Source organism: Prorops nasuta, unplaced genomic scaffold, assembly GCF_024137725.1.
Source record: "Prorops nasuta isolate Cenicafe-Biocafe unplaced genomic scaffold, Cenicafe_Pnas_1.2 PNAS00006, whole genome shotgun sequence".
Classification (NCBI taxonomy): domain Eukaryota; kingdom Metazoa; phylum Arthropoda; class Insecta; order Hymenoptera; family Bethylidae; genus Prorops; species Prorops nasuta.
Window position 1 is genome coordinate 5,263,284 of NW_027116803.1, and position 18,114 is coordinate 5,281,397.

Consider the following 18,114-nt stretch of genomic DNA (forward strand, 5'->3'; position numbering starts at 1 on the left):
CGTAAATATTGGAGCAGTGGAAATCATTTTTAAAATTTTTTTTTTATTAATAAACATAAACCAAAATGGTGTACCACAGAAATTCATTTATCCCCATGGTTGAACTTACAGTGCGTTCCATTTTCAAAGGAATCGTCAAAAATTCTTTACCTTGAGATTAACATTTTCTCAGGAATATCAAAAAATAATTTTGCTTTGACCACTGCACTGTTACTTTTATTTACAATACTGTTAAAAATCATACTGAATTACGTCAGTATTTACTCGAATCTCGCGAAAATATTTGTTTTCAATAAAATTATGTATAATCTATAAAGAAATTGGTGAAAATAATGATTAGATTTGTGGTAGCGAGGTAGTATTACAGCTAAGTTGCTTAAATTGGTGCATTAAAAGATTGGTACCGCGATAAACTAGACTGATCGGTCATTTATTTTGTAGACAAGCAACAGGAGCTGGATCTACCATCGTTGCGAATCGAGGATGCCGTCGCTGCGGCTGGTAGCGTTGATGTACGTGCAGCGAAGAAAAAGGACAGGGTCCAGAGGGGACCAGCTGCCATGTCTCACATCAGTGGCGTGAAGCGGCCCCTCACACACACGAACAGCTTCACCGGTGAGCGTGTGCCTCAACACGGAGTGGAGACACCTCACGAAGAGGAACTTGGAAAGGTAAGCCCCCCCCCCCCTCCCCTATTAAAAATTTCTCGATCAATGTACGCGTGGCTGCTTTTAATTCCTTCGCGAACCTATCAGATCAAAAAGCGAATAAAATGTTACAGAGACGATATTTATAGCCCCTCTAATCTCTGCCTTATCGTTTTCATTTTATTCTTTGAACGAGAAGCGTCTTTATCGTTATCTTCTTTCAAACGACGCTGTAGTCTTACCCAAACACTGTTGATTTTTTCGCGAAATATAGAGCCCGCAGCTATTTCAACGTTGCACAAGTTTTTTTCTGTGCTAACGAGATATTCCGTATCTTAATGAGCCCCGTTCTCTACCCGTATGTTGATTTTGACCGGATGTTTAATGCATTTTTCCCTGTACGATAGGAGAATCTTGCGAAAGAGAGACACTTGGAATTATTTATCATTCGCTTCGAGATTTTCTGCGAGTGACGCGAGTAAGAGTGTAAGGATAAAAGCAAGACTGGAGAGATGCTTCGAGTGATTCACGAGGTATTACGAAAATTCAGCATCGACATCGCTAATAGACGCGTATATCCGGCATGGTCGAACCGATTTTTTCGAAAGGATGCTGCAGTGACAAATTACACCTCGGATCGTAAAAATTCGAAAAGCATAAACGTAGATGAGATCCATTTGGGTCAAGGCGTTGATTCGGAGACAAACCTGAAAATCAAGGAGCCTGATGATCTTTTTGCAAATTTTAATGAATTCATTAATTTACCACCTCGTCGCTGCACGCATACAGGGAATTTCGTATAGAGATCTATCTATATTTAGCCAAACAAAGGATCTCGCGAATACGCTTTGTTTTTGTCGACGTGTTGTCGAGTTTTACGGAACTCTCGCCTACGCACCGAATGGACACTCGTTCTCCAAATTCGGTAGAGTCGACCGGGGCGGGGGAGGCGCGTGAACGCATTTGTTTGTCCAAACGCGCTAAAAGGATACGGCCGACATAACAGGTGAATCAGAAATGTTTTCGTTTCAAGACGATTTCTCTTCGAGTTTGTTGGTACACGATAGATAACGATGACTCTCGAGAGAAACAAATCAATAACCGGATACTATTAAGGTTTTGTCGAAGATCGCGCGTAGCTCGTAGGATGGAGAATTATCAGGGTTAGTCTTGACCCCGAGCTATCAATGTCTTCCCCTCCCAATCGTCTGCACTTGGTCACTCGCGATAAAAGGTTATCCCTTATACCTTATCGCATTACATTCGATTTACCTCCGACGAAAGAGCGTCGTATTGTTGTTCTTACGTCAATGGGTTGGTCGAGAGCGGCGGGAGAGCGATTCACGAGTGCCGAGGGAAATTATTTGGCGCCGCAAATATTTACTCGCTTGTTGCATGATTCATGGCATACTACTCGAGTATAGTAAGCTTGATTTACGATGTAATTGCAGCTGCTGTCGGATATCGACAAGTGGGGCATCGATATCTTCAGGATAGGCGAGCTGAGCAACAACCGACCCCTCACCTGCGTGGCGTACACGGCGTTCCAAAGCCGAGACCTGCTCAAATCACTGGCCATACCGCCTAAGACTTTTGTTACCTTCATGATGACGCTGGAGGATCATTACGTAAAGGATAATCCCTTCCACAATAGCCTTCACGCCGCTGACGTCACCCAGTCCACCCACACCCTACTAAACACTCCTGCGCTCGAGGTATGCTCTACCCTTCCCATACGCGAATCGTAACGATCAATCCTATATATACTTATTAAATAAATAACTATGTGCTTACCGGGCTGCTCGTGTTTATTTCCAGTCTGTGTTCACACCACTGGAAATCACCGCCGCCCTTTTCGCAGCCACCATTCACGACGTGGATCATCCTGGGCTCACCAATCAGTTCCTCATCAACTCGAGTGAGTATATTATACCTATGCGCAATAACAATTGCTCCGCGAGATGTAGATACTTGCCATTGATCGTAAGGTTCGGAAGCTAACTCGACGATTTTCTCCCTCAAGGCTCCGAGCTGGCATTGATGTACAACGACGAGTCAGTGTTGGAGAACCATCACCTGGCAGTGGCCTTCAAACTGCTACAGAACGAGGGCTGCGACATTTTCGTGAACATGAACAAAAAGCAGCGTCAGACTCTGAGGAAGATGGTGATAGACATGGTATTATCGACCGACATGTCGAAGCACATGTCTCTGTTGGCAGATCTGAAGACAATGGTGGAAACGAAGAAAGTAGCAGGTTCTGGTGTTCTGCTGTTGGACAACTACACCGACAGAATTCAAGTATTGGAGAACCTGGTGCACTGCGCCGATTTGTCGAACCCGACGAAACCATTGCCACTGTACAGAAGATGGGTCGGTCTACTCATGGAAGAGTTCTTCCTGCAGGGTGATAGGGAACGCGAGCAAAAGATGGACATCAGTCCTATGTGCGACAGGCATAGCGCGACTATCGAGAAGACCCAGGTGGGTTTCATAGATTACATCGTGCATCCTCTGTGGGAGACGTGGGCGGATCTCGTTCACCCCGACGCCCAGGAGATCCTGGATACGTTGGAGGAGAACCGCGACTGGTACCAGTCGATGATACCGCCTTCCCCACCGGCGGACGATCAGCAGCAGCAGGGTAACGAACAGCAACAGCAACAGCAGCAGCAATCGGACAGGATACACTTTCAAGTGACCTTGGAGGAGGGTGACGAGACCGCGGAAGCGGTAGGAGAGGGTGATGGAGCGAAGCAGAGGTTATCCAGCGAGGACGGTGGGGGCGATGAGACAGAGGAAAGCGCTGCCGAGGCTGGAATGTGACGGAGGCTAGCTGGAATTTGTAGGAAGCTCCATGAAAAGGTACAGAATACTTGGTGGCGCGTGCGTCAGTGACGCGCAAAGGCCCAGCAGCAGTGCTGCCTCTTTTGGCCGTGATCGGTGCTTTGGTACCTGGTGGCTTGACAGCCATCGTCTCGTGGACCGCTCAGTAGTCCTCTATTGGCATCTGCTGGCACGGTGACCTTGGAGGCAACTTGAGATCTGGATGACCCTGATCCAAGGGCTGTGATCCAACGGAGAGTGGGAACCATCAATGTATTTGGGTGTTGGAATCGGCTGGTCCGAAACTGCGCCAGGATGATCCACGACTGAACATTATTTCTAGGGGCGGTCAGTCCCCTTTTTTGGCCCCGCTGTCACAATGCCTGAAGCGTTCTTGTCATGGGCCGATCAAAATGGCAACGACGTCCCTGTTTGTTTACCAAACGTGTAGGAGGCGAATCTCTTTCACCCTCTCTCTCTCTCTCTCTCTCTCTCTCTCTCTCTATCTCTATCTCTATCTCTATCTCTCAATCTCTCACTCTTACTATCTCTCTCTTTCCTATGAGTACCTGCGCAAGTTGCGAAGAAGCTGTCATCGACCGCGATTAGGAGAACGCTGTCATTGTGTTTTATTTCTTCTACTTCTTCTTCTGTCTCATCTCTCAAGGCCAACAAAGGAAGGGGGAGATCCTTCTCTCGTGGCTCAGGAGTTCTCTCGAATGAACAGGACCCTCAACGACATATCAATTATTAAGCGATACTCTATAGAAAAGTATCATCAATGACTAAAGATGGATCTGCCATGAGTTATAGAACGGACTTAAACAAAAATGGACCTTCGAATGGGGATCGAAACGAGCTTACATTTTTGCTATATTTCTTTTACCGTTACATCGTGGCCATTGAATAATGAATCTATGTAAACAGATAAAAGAATTGAAAAGAAGAGAGAAGAAAAACACACACACGCGCGTACACACGTATATACACGTACACACGTCAGCCATCAGTGTCCGAAGCTTTTCCAAACGCACAGTAGCTTGGAAGGAACTCCAAAGAAAAGCTCTGAAAGTTTATATTGTTACGCTTTGTTGCTCTTATATACTATATCAAAGGTTTTCAGTTTTCTTCTCCTTAACTAATTCATAGTACGGATGATTATAAGTCTAAGGGCCAAAACATTGTGTCAAATAGGAAGAGAAAGAGGAAACCAAAGCTTAGGCATGCAAGTACCTGTAATTACAGACATATATTAAAAGGAGTCAAGCGAGGGAGGATATAGAAAATTCAGCTTCACCAGATATTTTCTTCTTGCACGTAGCATACGCGCAGCTTATAATCCCCTAACTATTGTTTTTAACCAAAGAGTAATATTAATATGAGTAATCTATGCCGAGATGTATTGTTTCCCCAAGACGTTTCTTTCGTATTTCTTCTTAGTGATAGCGAATGATATTATAATTAGAGCGTTGTAGCGGATCGGTGTACCAACTGAGAAAATACACGCTTGTACGTCGCTCAAATTTTTCTCCACGAAATCCAGAAAACCGAACGAACGACAGACAACAAAAAAATTACAAAAAAGAAAAACAAACGAATAAATGATGGAAAAAAGAAAACCAACAAAATACGACGAGCTATATCACGATCTGGAGTCGTTGCGCCAATTTTTCGCTCCCTCAGCATATTCTTTTCCTTCCTCGACAACTTTCGTACGTCACTTCCGAGTGGAAAACATGCCCAGACTGTCATATCTCATCCCCCTTGGCACACACGGAACCAGCGAATGTTCTATTATAGTGAGAATCGCGCCGGACGTACGCTGGTAATCAGCCTGCAGCGTACATCTTCGCGTCAGTACCTGCAAGGAAGACCGCGTAGAAAGAACAATTAAACGTGTATTGACGAAGAAGAAACCAACAGGTGGAGAAGAAAGATAAGGGAAACGGAGAGTGAATGCAAAACGGAAGCGATGAACGAAGGAATGGGGGACCTGTGTCTCGGCGTCTCTCTCTCTCTCTCTCTCGGTTCGGTAAATTGTACAACAAGAATGATGAATCGCTGCGTACCGAGAACCAAAATCTGTATCTGTGTTGTAGGCATTGATCTAGTGAGTGTTTTGGTGCTGGACACCAAGCTTAGATTGTACTAACAAAAAGCTAAGATTATACCATTAAAGAAACACGCGCGAGCCAATACAAGTACACACACCTACGGACATACAGGCACATATACACATACACACGAATCTAGAATTAAGGTGAAACCATTAATTTAACGAACTTCTTAGGGAGTAAGTCAAAACGAGGTTATTATATAAGCTATTAACGATAGTGAGTAAAACGGAGGGGGGAAAGAAGAGAATATGGTTTAATATAGTTTGCGAAAGGAGGATGAACACTGCGAGTTTGGGATCCAAGACGGCGTTGCGGGTACGACGAGGCGGGGCACGGATTCCCGGCGAACTGTAAAAATGCCTGGGCCCTGGGGAAAGCGGGCAGCTGGCGATTTTCTCTGCAAAATGATTCGTCAAGTGTTCAAAATCGGCGATAACGCGGGCGTCGGTCGTTCGATCTGTGTTACTCGATAAAAAAGAAAGAAAAGAAATAAGCGCGAACTAACTATAATCCAATGTTCGTTTCGAAGGATCTCGCGCGTGCGCAGGTACCAATAAACAAACCAAGAAACAGAAAAACGTAATCAGAAGTACCCTTAAAACTTAACCCCGAATTTCCCGAACCCATGAAACTCACATTCTGTCAATTGTTTCGCTAAAATGGCACTGATTCCGGACGTTAGTTTTCGACATACTCGAGTGCTTCGGGACTGCACTACTGACAATGTTTTACAAGTATGACAATTGCGATGATTTAATGCGACGTGTAATAATAATAATACTTATATTACTGATAACAATAATAAGAGTAAAAGTAAAAAATACAACGTGTTTGATTGCTGGACAGTTAAATGAACATGTATTAATATCGTGTAACTATCGTACGAGATATATGTGTAATAAAAACATATTTATTGTCGGAGTTTGCCTTGTCTCTTCCCATTTATCCAGCAATAAACGACAACTCCCCCATCTACATCCTTTTCCAGTTGACCAAGGAACGCAGGAACCCCATGGGCAAAGAGAGAGGAATGAAACTGCAGCTTCCACTTAATTATTTGTAAATATATTATTGAGTAACATCTATAATATAATAATAATGAAAAATCATTTACATTAATTAGTATCGTAATATTTTGAATTCAATAGTAAAACATTCAGTAGGTATAGATTTTCGTAGGTTCGAAGCGTGGAATTTCATTTGGAGTAATAAGTACCCTCTTACTGTGCGAAAATGCTTGGTTCACGTCATTGATTTATATCGTCTCTGTAGTGTAAGTTAGCGGTGGGTACTCGGTGCTACGTACGATAATGATTCCGAGGCGGCTCTTTCTTCGCGCGCTCTTTCTTATCCCTCATATACACACACACTCTCTCTCTCTCTCTCTCTCTCTCTTTCTTATCAGCAGTGGGTAAAGTTAATAGTTCTCAATAAAAAATGTATCCCGACGTGCGAATCACGCCCGAATATGCTTATTCCTATCGTCGTTATTGCGGTTATACCGTAAGTAGTTTTTTTCTCGTTTTCCTTTTCCTTTTAGTAATTTACAAAATCGATGAAAATACCGAGTATCTCGTTAATAATGTTATAGACGGTAATTAGTCGTTGTCTGTTCTACCGATGGTACGTCCTGCCTAAATAATTTTACGATTAAACGGGCACGAAATTTCACCTGCCAAGAGTATTCCAGATACTTTATGGTTTCCACGACCTGCGATTGGAGTAGGAATCTTTGTTGGTTCTCTTCGGTGCCCGATCCATGGAGTTACTATACTGAAGAAACGTAGATCACACCGTTCATCGTCGATCAGCCGTTTCGAATGGGTTCGCGGCGTATCACTGCGTTGAGCGAACATGGAAAATTTATCGGGCGATCCGATTTACTAAAACAATTCGATAATCGTGCATTCACATTTTCCCCAATTAAACGCAACTCGCATATAATAAAGCACTTGCTGCTTCATCCATTTCGCGATATACACACTATCTTACAAAATATGCAAGAGTACGACAGAAAAAACGAGTCTGATCTTATATATTTCCTTTACATACAGCCGGAGATCGTTCGATTTCTGTCGTAGACTGTACGAGCCTCGACGCTCACCGCGCGATTAGAGTTTTTTCCTCTCGAGCGACATTCTATAACTCCAAACTGGAACTATTCCCTGTATCGAATGATTTCTCTACGATCGCTACAAACAATTACAAATAATAACAATAAAGTTCTTGCTTCTTTTCATCGATTCGCAACGGTGGGACAAATCACACCTATGGAAGGTTTCCTTTACAAATGTTTAATATACAATATACTGCGTATAGATCTATCGTCTTAAATTCAGGAAATGATTCAATATGATGAGAAGAAAGCGACACATTAATGAATCCCAGTCGTTCTTTACATTTTTACAGCGCTGACGTTAACGACGAAAGTTTATCTTAATGCAAATCTCGACTAGCTGCGAGCTGACAACAATAGAAACGTGGTATAATGCATGTATATTTATATATATATTTATATCCTTTAGGACTTAATATTCTTTAATTATCTGTATAACTGTGCAACCCTCCTTCGTATATAGATACATACCCTGAATCTACACTCTCACCTTCTACTATATAAAATGGAGTCTTTACAGGCAAGATTAGCGATCTGACGAGGATGAGTCAACGCCCTTTTTCGCGCTATTAAATTATACTCCCTTTCGATCAATTGTTTTAACCTACTATTTACACGCACGTGTGTGACACCGCAGTCACAAAAGTGGCGACGATTCGAGCACTTGATCGCTCCTCTCCGAATCGCGATTTATCGCCTCGTGTCCACACCTTCGTGACTAAGATTTCTTTCTTCGTTAAAGTTAATAGTTTACAATTTATAGCCAACATTTAAATGTTCGTCATATACATATACTCGACTAAGGAAGTACGTATAGTGTCTAGTGACGCGTTACGCAATCGAGCTCGTCCTCCTCGAAACTTTCGAAGCCACGTCGCTTAAGTAAAATAGTTCCAGTCAAAAATATGTCTGCTATGTCGAAATCTTAAATTCGCTAAAACAAGCATATTCCACGAGTGGAATCTCTTTTATATACTTAGAATAGTAAAGTTGACTTTATCCCGTACCGGTTTTACAGATACATCCTTATCTTACTTATACGCAATAACTTTTTACTATCTCCTCCCCCTTATCCGATATGTAGTTTATTATGACCTCCCTCCTTAGGACGTACTTGGGGACTGAACTAAATTTAATATCGCATCTCTCTCACCGTTACTTCTATATATATATATATATATATATGTATACATACATGTGGAACTTTTTCCAAAATCAATCGCACGACTTATTTTATTAAAAATAATCATTTAATCTAGGAATAACAACGGAAAACCTGATTATCGTTTCTTCCTCTCCTTCTTCTTTTTCAACTCAAACCTTTTCAAGATCATATGCGAATGTGGCAGAATATAGATATTAGAGATATTTTAATTTTTACGTCTTTCACGCGCATGCACTCCTCTCGCGCTTTCACTCCACCACTTTCGTCTTCCTTAAGTTAATCTCTCACTCTTTCGCTCTCACGCTCATCTACGTACCAACGCACAATTCATACAATATTGGCCCCAGCACCCTTAAAATCTTTTATTATACATCGTCTCTGTCCGATATACGATACAACGGCCCTATTTTCTAATCGCTAATACGATAACGGATAAAACACGATAACAATCGGGAATCGAGAACAAAAATTGTCTATGCACCTAAAAATGAATGAGTGATAAATATTTGTCTGTGTTAAAATTCATTTATAGACCGCAATTCTTTCATTTGTATTAGGCATTATCATATATATCGTTAATACAGCTCGGTTAATTTCTCATTGTTGGATAAAGTGATTTTGGAGAACAAAGTGAAAAACACGCTTACATTTATTTAGAGTCTGGCGGCATCTTGAGATCTGCCACATTCGCAGCTATTTCTCTTATAATAATTCATTTATGATTACCCGTTTGCCCGCAGTCAGTATTTCCGCAAGTGCAGCTACGGAACGGCTTAGGTTCTATGGAATTCGATACCATCGTCTACATCATCCCAACAATCGATCGTATCCATATAATACACCTTATGTACGAAGAAAAGCTTCTTTCTCTTTCTTTCTTCCTCTCGCAGACTGTACAATGACTAACATGCAGGGTTTCCGGTAGTCTAGTGGCATCACCTCACGACGTATCTGCTGAAGAGAACAGAGAATATGACGAGAAGCTGAAGTTTACTGGAGGTCCACGAGATGGCACCAGAAGTGTCGTCGCAGTGAGCTGTAGATAAGAAAAATACTTATTATAATCAGTGATATCCCGTATAGTGCTTTATACCGAAAACTCCTGAATTTCTCGAGTTTTTTTTGTCCGTTTCCCTCACCATACTAGGAGTATAGAGAAAGAGAGAGAGATGTGTGAAGGGGTGGTGGGAGTATTGAACGGAAGTCGATGAGAATATATAGAGTGGCGTTCTCACCGTACGATGTCAAGTTGACCCGCCAGGCGGGCTCATGACGATGGGAGGCTCTTGGACACGAGGCGAGATGCGCCCTCACGAAGAGCTCTCGGCTCCCGGTTGTCGCCGCGGATGCACTGTACACCAAACAATAGCGTCCTGCATCCGTCGTCACTACCAAGTATCCTGTGTCGTTCTCCACCCAAGTTCCATGGCACAGGTACTCTGAAAGCAAAAGACCGTTATATCCTCATCGATTCTGGAGGTTTGCGATATATTAGAGATATATTTGCACAGTTGGACGAGGACGAATAAATTATAGCAGAAGAGTAGTTTGGCAAGGATGACTCTAGCTAGCGTCATCGATAATAGAGCTCGCAAAGCGATAAGCTGACGCGACTCCGGAATACGTATGTGTAAGTGTGTATATATAGACGGTCCAAGTCGACGTCCATCAAAAAAGACCCGTGTCATGCATCAAACCTCAAGATTCCTCCGGGCCTCTCTCAACTATTCCGGCGTCGCTTCGTGTTCGTTATCGTTATCGTCTGGAAAATTCAGCCGGGAACTTTCCGTGCTTTGGCTGACGTGCACCCCGTTATCGACCCAGTTTCGTCCATACAGCAGAATGCATAATTCGGAAATGCCAGCAGCCAACAAACCCTTGTCACCCCTCGATATTTCCACGGTATACAATAACAACTCGTCAAGCGAAAACTGGATAGTTTATTACGCAGCGGGCGATAACCATAAACGCCAACTGACTAAAATCCCATTGTTCCAAGCCAAAAGCGAATCGTTGACCTCGTTCCAGATCGATATAACGCGTCTATTAAAATATCGTCCTTCGAATGATTTAGCTGGAAACCATAAGAAATTCATGCTGTACACCCATACACACGTATATGTATTATATACGGATCTTATCGAATTTTGCTGAAATTTCGTCAGAGGGTCGCATAGGTTTGCTTTTTCCCAGCCTTTATATCTGACACTGGAATTTTCCGATGGCCACGGATTACCCGGGCTTTTTCCAGCGAGGCATTGTCGCCGCATTTTCCCATCGCGGACAATTAACGGCTAAGCGCTTATGACGCGAGGCGTCGTTTTAACGCGAACTCGACGGGAGGGAATTTTATGCCGTGTCAACGCTCCAGTTAATTTCTCGAGACGCCATCACGCGCCGGTGGATGGTGACGCGTCAACACTAATCCGACACAATACGTTCTCGCGACTAAATGTCTGCCAACTATGCGTCTACGCATTCCTCGTGGTTTGTCTTACGCGATAATACCCTACGCTGTTTCACGAAGCCGCGCTTATACCGGAATCCTCTCCTAATTATTAATAAAGACGGAGGGGGGGGGGGGGGAGATTAAGGATTTTCACTTATGCAAAATTATGTATATAGGGCTTCCGCCTGTATAACCATATATATACTTACTAGAAAGAATTGGAAACTTTCGTACCTACGGATAAAGTCTCCTCGGCGCAAGAAGAGGCGTACTCCATGCGATCGGGAGACCGGCAGCCGATATCGAGTCGGCGAACGCTTTCGTGGTTACACCTGGATGGCAGGAAGAAGGGGGAGGTGGTCGCTCTGGCATCCTGGACCTCGGCGACGTTTCCACCCCCTTGCTCCTCGAAGTTGAGAATATCATCGCTGTAGTCGCTGTTACCAGACGCCGGGAAATCCGTCGAGGACCTCCTTATCTCGTAACGACCCAGGTAAGGACACTGTCTGGTCATATAGTCCGTTGCTGAAATAATGTCACCGTTTTATAAGCGATACCACCATCAGCGGAGTGCTCGATCGATACATCTATGTATAGTACTACATAGTTATAGCATAACGGGGTGAAACGTTTAATTGCCAGAGAACTCTGAATGCTCTTGCCAATGATTTAAGAAAGTTTCGTACGTACAGGATGCGAATGGGGAAGCGATAAATTTATCTAGGAGAAACGACTGCCGCAGGTTCTTTGTCAGCGAGAATGTTACGGAATCGCGTTACGTCGATGCGAGAGAGGGAGGGAAGATTGACTTTACGGCGTATCCTATGTATGATCCTTTATGCGATCGTAAAGACGCTTCGCTCCTCGGGAATTGATTGTTACGCTTCACTGTTTGCAGCTTCTTGCTAGGATCAGCCATTCGCACCTATACGCAACGATCTGTCGCAGTATGCGCCCGCCAGCGAACGCATCAATGCCCACACTCTATATACATATATATATATATATATATATATGGCTGATCCTAGCAAGAAGCTGCAAACAGTCAAGCGTAACAATCAATTCCCGAGCAGCGATATATATACATATATGTGTATAATGCTATAAGCCATTCAACGTAAATCTACTTTCAATGCCTAAAGATTACCGCAATTTTTACACAGCTTCTTATATATTCAAGCGGAAATTGCATATTGGCATAAACAGCTAGAATCAGGCTTTGTTTCTTCTCCCGCCATTTCCATTCTTAGCATACAATTAAAGCCGTTCCTATTTCTATCCGCAAAGTCGGATAATAGTGATTATTTTGGAAAATTGATAAGAAAATGAATGTTTTATGGAATATTCATTGGTATAATCGCGCGTATATGGAAGAGAGAAAATTTATTTCGAGGAGGATCAATCGAGTTCTCCGGCGGATGTTCAGATGCAGTCGGAAGTGGGAATTCGGCAGGTGTAGTATATATATATATAGAGTATACTCCTCGTCGTTCAATTCAGCTTCCGGTTTCAGTCAGCTGCCTGTGGTAAACTGGAAATTTTCAGTTTTCGGCACGCCATTATTTCAAGAGGAACGATGAAGCAAGTGCAAAAAGCTCCCTCGCTTACAATTTTGTATAATGTACACTTATTTACATAAATTATAATATTACTGATCGGTGCAATGAAAACGTTGAGTTTTAAGGAGGCATTAGAGTTACGTAAGGCAGACGCGAAGGATGCTCGAAGAAAGTTGCGCAATCGAGCATAATTTAGCCGAGAGGGAATGATAGGGATCTACTTACTGATGAACGTGGTGTATGGCGGGCTGTGCGCGTTGAAGGTACTCGAGTTGCAAACATTCTCTGGTTCTTGGCTCCACTGCGACTGCTGCATTTCGATCACGTGCTCGTCCCTCCTGTGGAACATCATGCACACGTATCCGTTCTTGCTGCAAGCAGATAATCCTCCCTCATTAATTAACCCAATTTTTCACTCGTTCGCAAAAGTCCAATATCAATTCCGAAGCATTTTTAAAGCGGAGTTAATAATCAACGAAATGTCCCGAACGAGTGGGAAAAGTTTGCCGAATCTATTACCGAGATTTCATAAATAATTCACTTATTTTCTTTCGTAATGGTGGAATTCTTTGCGACCATTTGCATATTGCATAAAGCACTCCTGTATGCATTGGCGCGGGCAACGTTATCACCTGGATGATAATTTTTAACTTTCGCTCTTGCTCCTCCTCACCCCCCATCCGCCGACCACGCGCGCCCTCTCGCTTCCCCGCGCCGACGAATAAGCTGGCTCGACGCCAGCCGCGAGGCCATAAAAATAAACTAAAATCGAGCGAAAGGAAATTCTCGTGGTCATTGTTGCTCCGATACATAGATTTACAAAAGGCGTTTCTTCGTAATTAGGATCAAATGGGTGTTGCCTGATGGTTGAAAATTTCATAAGTAGGTCGGAGCAAGTTGAATGTAACAAGGGAGCTTGTGAAAAACGTTTCTACTCGTTTAAGCGCAACGTAACGGAGGATCGATTAAAACTGTCGATACTCGTTCCGAATAGCGTGTTTTTCCAATTTCGAGCAGTCTCTCTTTTCCTATCGTGCTATCCGCTGTCTCCAAGTGTTGGTATATTTCCACCCTTTTTCCCCTCGCTGCAATTTCCAATTATATATCCTATATATAAATAGATATACACACACAGTCGAAATAAGGAGAATTAACATAATAAGAATAAGGTTAGGACACAGAGTGTATGATAATTCTGATAATGGAGTACGATAAGATTCAGCTCGTCTCCTTCTTGCTTTCCCGATTCTTGATGAAAAACAGCATTATACAGTTCATTTACGTGTGTGTAGAGCGATGCTTGAAAGTCGTAAAGCCTCGTCGTAAAAGAATTGTATTAAAGTTAAGGCGTAGCCGTTAGGAAACGTACTGATAAAATAAAATCTTAATCCCCTCCCGGTGCTGGAGGCAACCGGAGATTTAAGGTTCTTCCGGGCTGGTCTCTCTTACTCTCGACTCTCTCCAACTTCGGTCTTTTCCTCTTTTTCGATTCACCCCCTAACGGCTTACAAGACCGATTATTCGCCGTGCCCCTAAGAGCACTTTATTCCCAGCGATACTAAGCCTGTCCTTAAATGACTTTGGAAAAATCTTACAGAAACATTTCCCGGAGATTATCGGCTAGATAACAATAATAAACATTCCGCCCCGTCGCGCCGAGGCACCTTCGATAAACAGAATTTAACGAGCAAGAACCACCCCCTAATCGCGCATTTCACAAGCTTGCGAGGAGGGCCACTTTTTCCACCGAGTTTCACCCCATCAAAGTTAACCTGCAAATGACGATTGCGCAAATCCGATTGGCCCGCGAGGTTGATGACGCGAAGCGCTTTAATTAATTAAGTTGCGCCAAGACCATTTCCATTTGGCTTTCCGAGCAAATCCAGCGAGATCTGTCCCGAGAGAGTGCCGACGGTTTCTTACCGAATATCCGCAAAGTGCCAACACTGCGAACCACGTGACTCTCTCGATTTTCCAGGATTTAATCGCGCCAATGCGCTCGGCCAATCGATTCGCGTTTACGTACTCGCTGGAGATTAGTCGATATCGGTGCGCAGGTGGTCGCGACGACGAGTCGTCCTGCGTTCGCAGCCTCGGCTCAACGACCCGCACCGAAAGGTGCATGCACCGTGTGTTTCGTGTGCACGAAATTCTTCTTCCGTTCCCCGACGTTCCGAGGATTTCGCGATTTCGCGATTTCGCTCTTCGTCCAATCGAATCTAGCTGATCCGGTCAATTTGACGGTTCTTCCCGTCGTGCTCCAATGGGAGAGACGGCATTTGTGCCCCTTATACAGCCACTTATTGTTACGGCTGAACCGTCGTCTCGTGCCGCTCCCTCTTATCCTGCAGATTGAGCGGGGGTGGGCGAGGGACGCTCTGCGTTTGATCGTCCTGGAAAACATGACGCGTTATCCCCGTTTCGTGCACTTGTCACTAATCAAGATTGACCTCATTAAGCAGACTTAACGGACCATGACAATTTCTATTCCGGCCAATTTCAGAAATAGACCGTTCGAAAGTCCAAGGGGACGTATGGTTTTTTTGCTCTGCCAATAGTGCTGAAAAATATATAAGAAAATGGGAGTGGAGTGGATGTAAGATTTCTGCTTGTGTTGGATGGTTGCGCGTGTGAGCGAACGAGTGTTTATATAGTATGTATGTTTGTGTATTTGTAAGGTTACCGTGGGGACCAGGCAGAGCGAGATATCGGCTCGTAGCATTTCCCTGCTCGTCACCCCCTTCACCAGGTTCAACACAGTCAGAAACCTTCCCCAACTGCCAGAATATCCTGTCCACCATTTCCCTGACACGGGAACACACCGTTCCTGTAACTCCCTCGAGCGTTCCACCGGGTGCGATATCCTGCTGCTTCCAGTGCTTCCCCCCTCACAGTCGTCCTTCCATCTCAGTAATTTCACTCGATGCAATAGCAGCCCGCACCGCCCCGTTCTCACAACTAACTTGCTGCCTTCGACGACATTGATTAAATCGATTGTGCATTTACCTTAAGGAATCGACACACTCCCACCACACCCCCTCCCCCCTTATTGCTCCTGCCAGCTGCCAGAGTAAAATCGCCACCGCAAATCTGGCCAAAGCGTTTCCAGCGGTCCGACTTTCAATCATCAATTATACTCCCAAAATTAACCACGAGTTTTCCTTATGAAATTATTATATCATATATTCGGTAGACGTGTTCCACTGTATAATTCCTAGCGTCTACCGATTAACTTTGGATCAAAAAAAATTTCGTTGCACGGTCAAGAATTTTCAACACGGTTTTCAATATTATATTCGTCGGTGAAATATTTACAAGTTACCTTTTTACCTTTACTCTTTTAGACTCTGCTTCGACGGTATATGCAAAAAAAGTTTCGTAGCGTCGAGGCCAGATTAAAAGCTTCTATACCCTCACATATATGGACAATATTTTACGAAGCATTATATATGGTGTTGTGTATGGATAAATACACGTGGCCATGTGGACGTTTGAGAGAGGTTCGCGGATGAATGAATCTATCATCTCTCGTATAGACTGTAAACGACAGGCGGATTAAAATTGACGTGCCCTCTGCCCTATATAGAAAACCTTACAATTTCACCTGATCTGACCTGATTTTCCATTTTTGCCCAGTACATCCACATGCACCCCTATACGTCGACCTATTCGAAAATTATACAGCCAACCAAAATCATACCGTTCGTCCGATTAATCTTTTTTCGGTAGGTACAAGATTACCCTGCGACCCTCATCGATTCTCCTTTTCTCGTTATATCCGGACTAACGAAGCTCACCCACCCACACACACACATGGGACTAATGTCTCTCTCTTTCTCCTCTTTGCAAGAGAATCGAAATTTTTTCCAGTCTTGGGAAAGTATTGGTGTGGATTCGGTATAATGCATAGATGACAATTTTCCAAAGGGTAGTTGAGCCTGACTGAACACACGAGTGGTGCATACACGACCGGTGGATCTCCAGGCTCCGGCCAATTTTCCGGCCGATTGACCGGCGAACGTCCAACTTTGGTTCAAGTCGATCTTCGTCCACAGCAGGGGACACGCTTGTTTACCTCGTGGCGGATAAACTCAGGCCGCTTCCTGTTTCCGGTTCCGCTACCCCTTCAGCACACGCCCCTTAACCCTCGACAGTTCCCCTACGTACTTTTCAAACTTGCGCGTGTCCTTTTCTTTCAAACGGTGGTAGCTATATATATATTGTGTTCCCTTTACTTGATTTTTCACCAACACCATATATATACGCGCTTTTTCGCTCTGGCAGAATTTTGTCGCCATTGATCCGACGAGAATCTCAAACGATATTACTCCAGTTATTCTAATAATCGAGAAAGCTCCGTTCCACCTCTAGCTTTTACCTCTACGAACAATTCGAATAATTTTCATCGGTTAACCAAACTATTCGAGGAGCGGCTCACCATTATCGGGTCTAGAATAATATAGGGAAAATTGTTGAAATCGGTAAGATCGTAATCCAAGCATAATCCGTACGCTGGATGAGGAAATTGTGCGGCTAATATTCCTCTAAACGAATTAAAGGCTGATAAAGGCTGGAATCGGGCAGCTCGTTAAGAATAATAGCGAGTGTTTACATGCAAGCCAATGTAACCCCAATCGAAAGATATGGTGGTGTGGAGGTAGTTCTGCATTTATTTTTAGTATTTGCACGAGTTTTTTTCGATACACGCGAAAATTAGAGCAGAAAGGGAGGACCGCAATGAATGATAATATATATAAATAGGGGAAGAGACGAAAGGGATATCGGATGAAAATTAGCCGGCTGAATGGACGAACATTCATCGAGTTTTATGCACGTATGATCGGCAAAGACGAAGCTAGTGTGAGAATCGAGACGGTATACAAAAAAAAGATGATTCCACGAGATACCGCCTACACGGATAATTTGTTACTATCGCTGTCCTCCTTTTTCCAATGTAAAAAATGGACTTTGATCATCGACCAGAAGATATTAGTACAGATACCTTTGCTGTTTTATAATTACGATTTAAAGAAGCTGTATGATATACATATACATATATAATGTGCAATATGAAAAGAGGCAAAGAAGATGAATTGCTTTTTATAATTTTAGCCAATAGGTAAAATCATTTTTAAAGAGCTCCGTCCGAGAGATGAATGAATAACAAGTCCCATAAACCTCGTGGGGGTATGCTTGATAATCAGCGTGACGAGTACAATGGACTGGTCGGAATAT

General features: G+C 43.4%; 2 protein-coding genes across 6 annotated transcripts in view; one reads left to right on the plus strand and one right to left on the minus strand.

Moving 5' to 3' along the window:
• dnc (phosphodiesterase dunce) overlaps nucleotides 1-6,511 on the plus strand; it is a 67,999-nt gene extending 61,488 nt beyond the window's left edge. For all 5 annotated transcript variants that reach the window (XM_066728336.1, XM_066728337.1, XM_066728338.1 and 2 more), the window contains 4 exons: nucleotides 442-671; nucleotides 2,099-2,362; nucleotides 2,466-2,565; nucleotides 2,671-6,511. In XM_066728336.1, the coding sequence (XP_066584433.1) occupies nucleotides 442-671; nucleotides 2,099-2,362; nucleotides 2,466-2,565; nucleotides 2,671-3,473 (1,397 nt within the window). In that variant the 3' untranslated portion in view covers nucleotides 3,474-6,511. The remainder of the gene's footprint in view (nucleotides 1-441; nucleotides 672-2,098; nucleotides 2,363-2,465; nucleotides 2,566-2,670) is intronic.
• A 128-nt stretch (nucleotides 6,512-6,639) lies between these two features.
• Nucleotides 6,640-18,114, minus strand: part of LOC136774056 (uncharacterized) — a 114,757-nt gene continuing 103,282 nt past the window's right edge. The window contains exons 9-12 of the mRNA XM_066728120.1: nucleotides 13,105-13,250; nucleotides 11,555-11,845; nucleotides 10,107-10,310; nucleotides 6,640-9,907 (exon numbers count right to left, since the gene is read on the minus strand). Of these exons, the coding sequence (XP_066584217.1) occupies nucleotides 9,807-9,907; nucleotides 10,107-10,310; nucleotides 11,555-11,845; nucleotides 13,105-13,250 (742 nt within the window). The 3' untranslated portion in view covers nucleotides 6,640-9,806. The remainder of the gene's footprint in view (nucleotides 9,908-10,106; nucleotides 10,311-11,554; nucleotides 11,846-13,104; nucleotides 13,251-18,114) is intronic.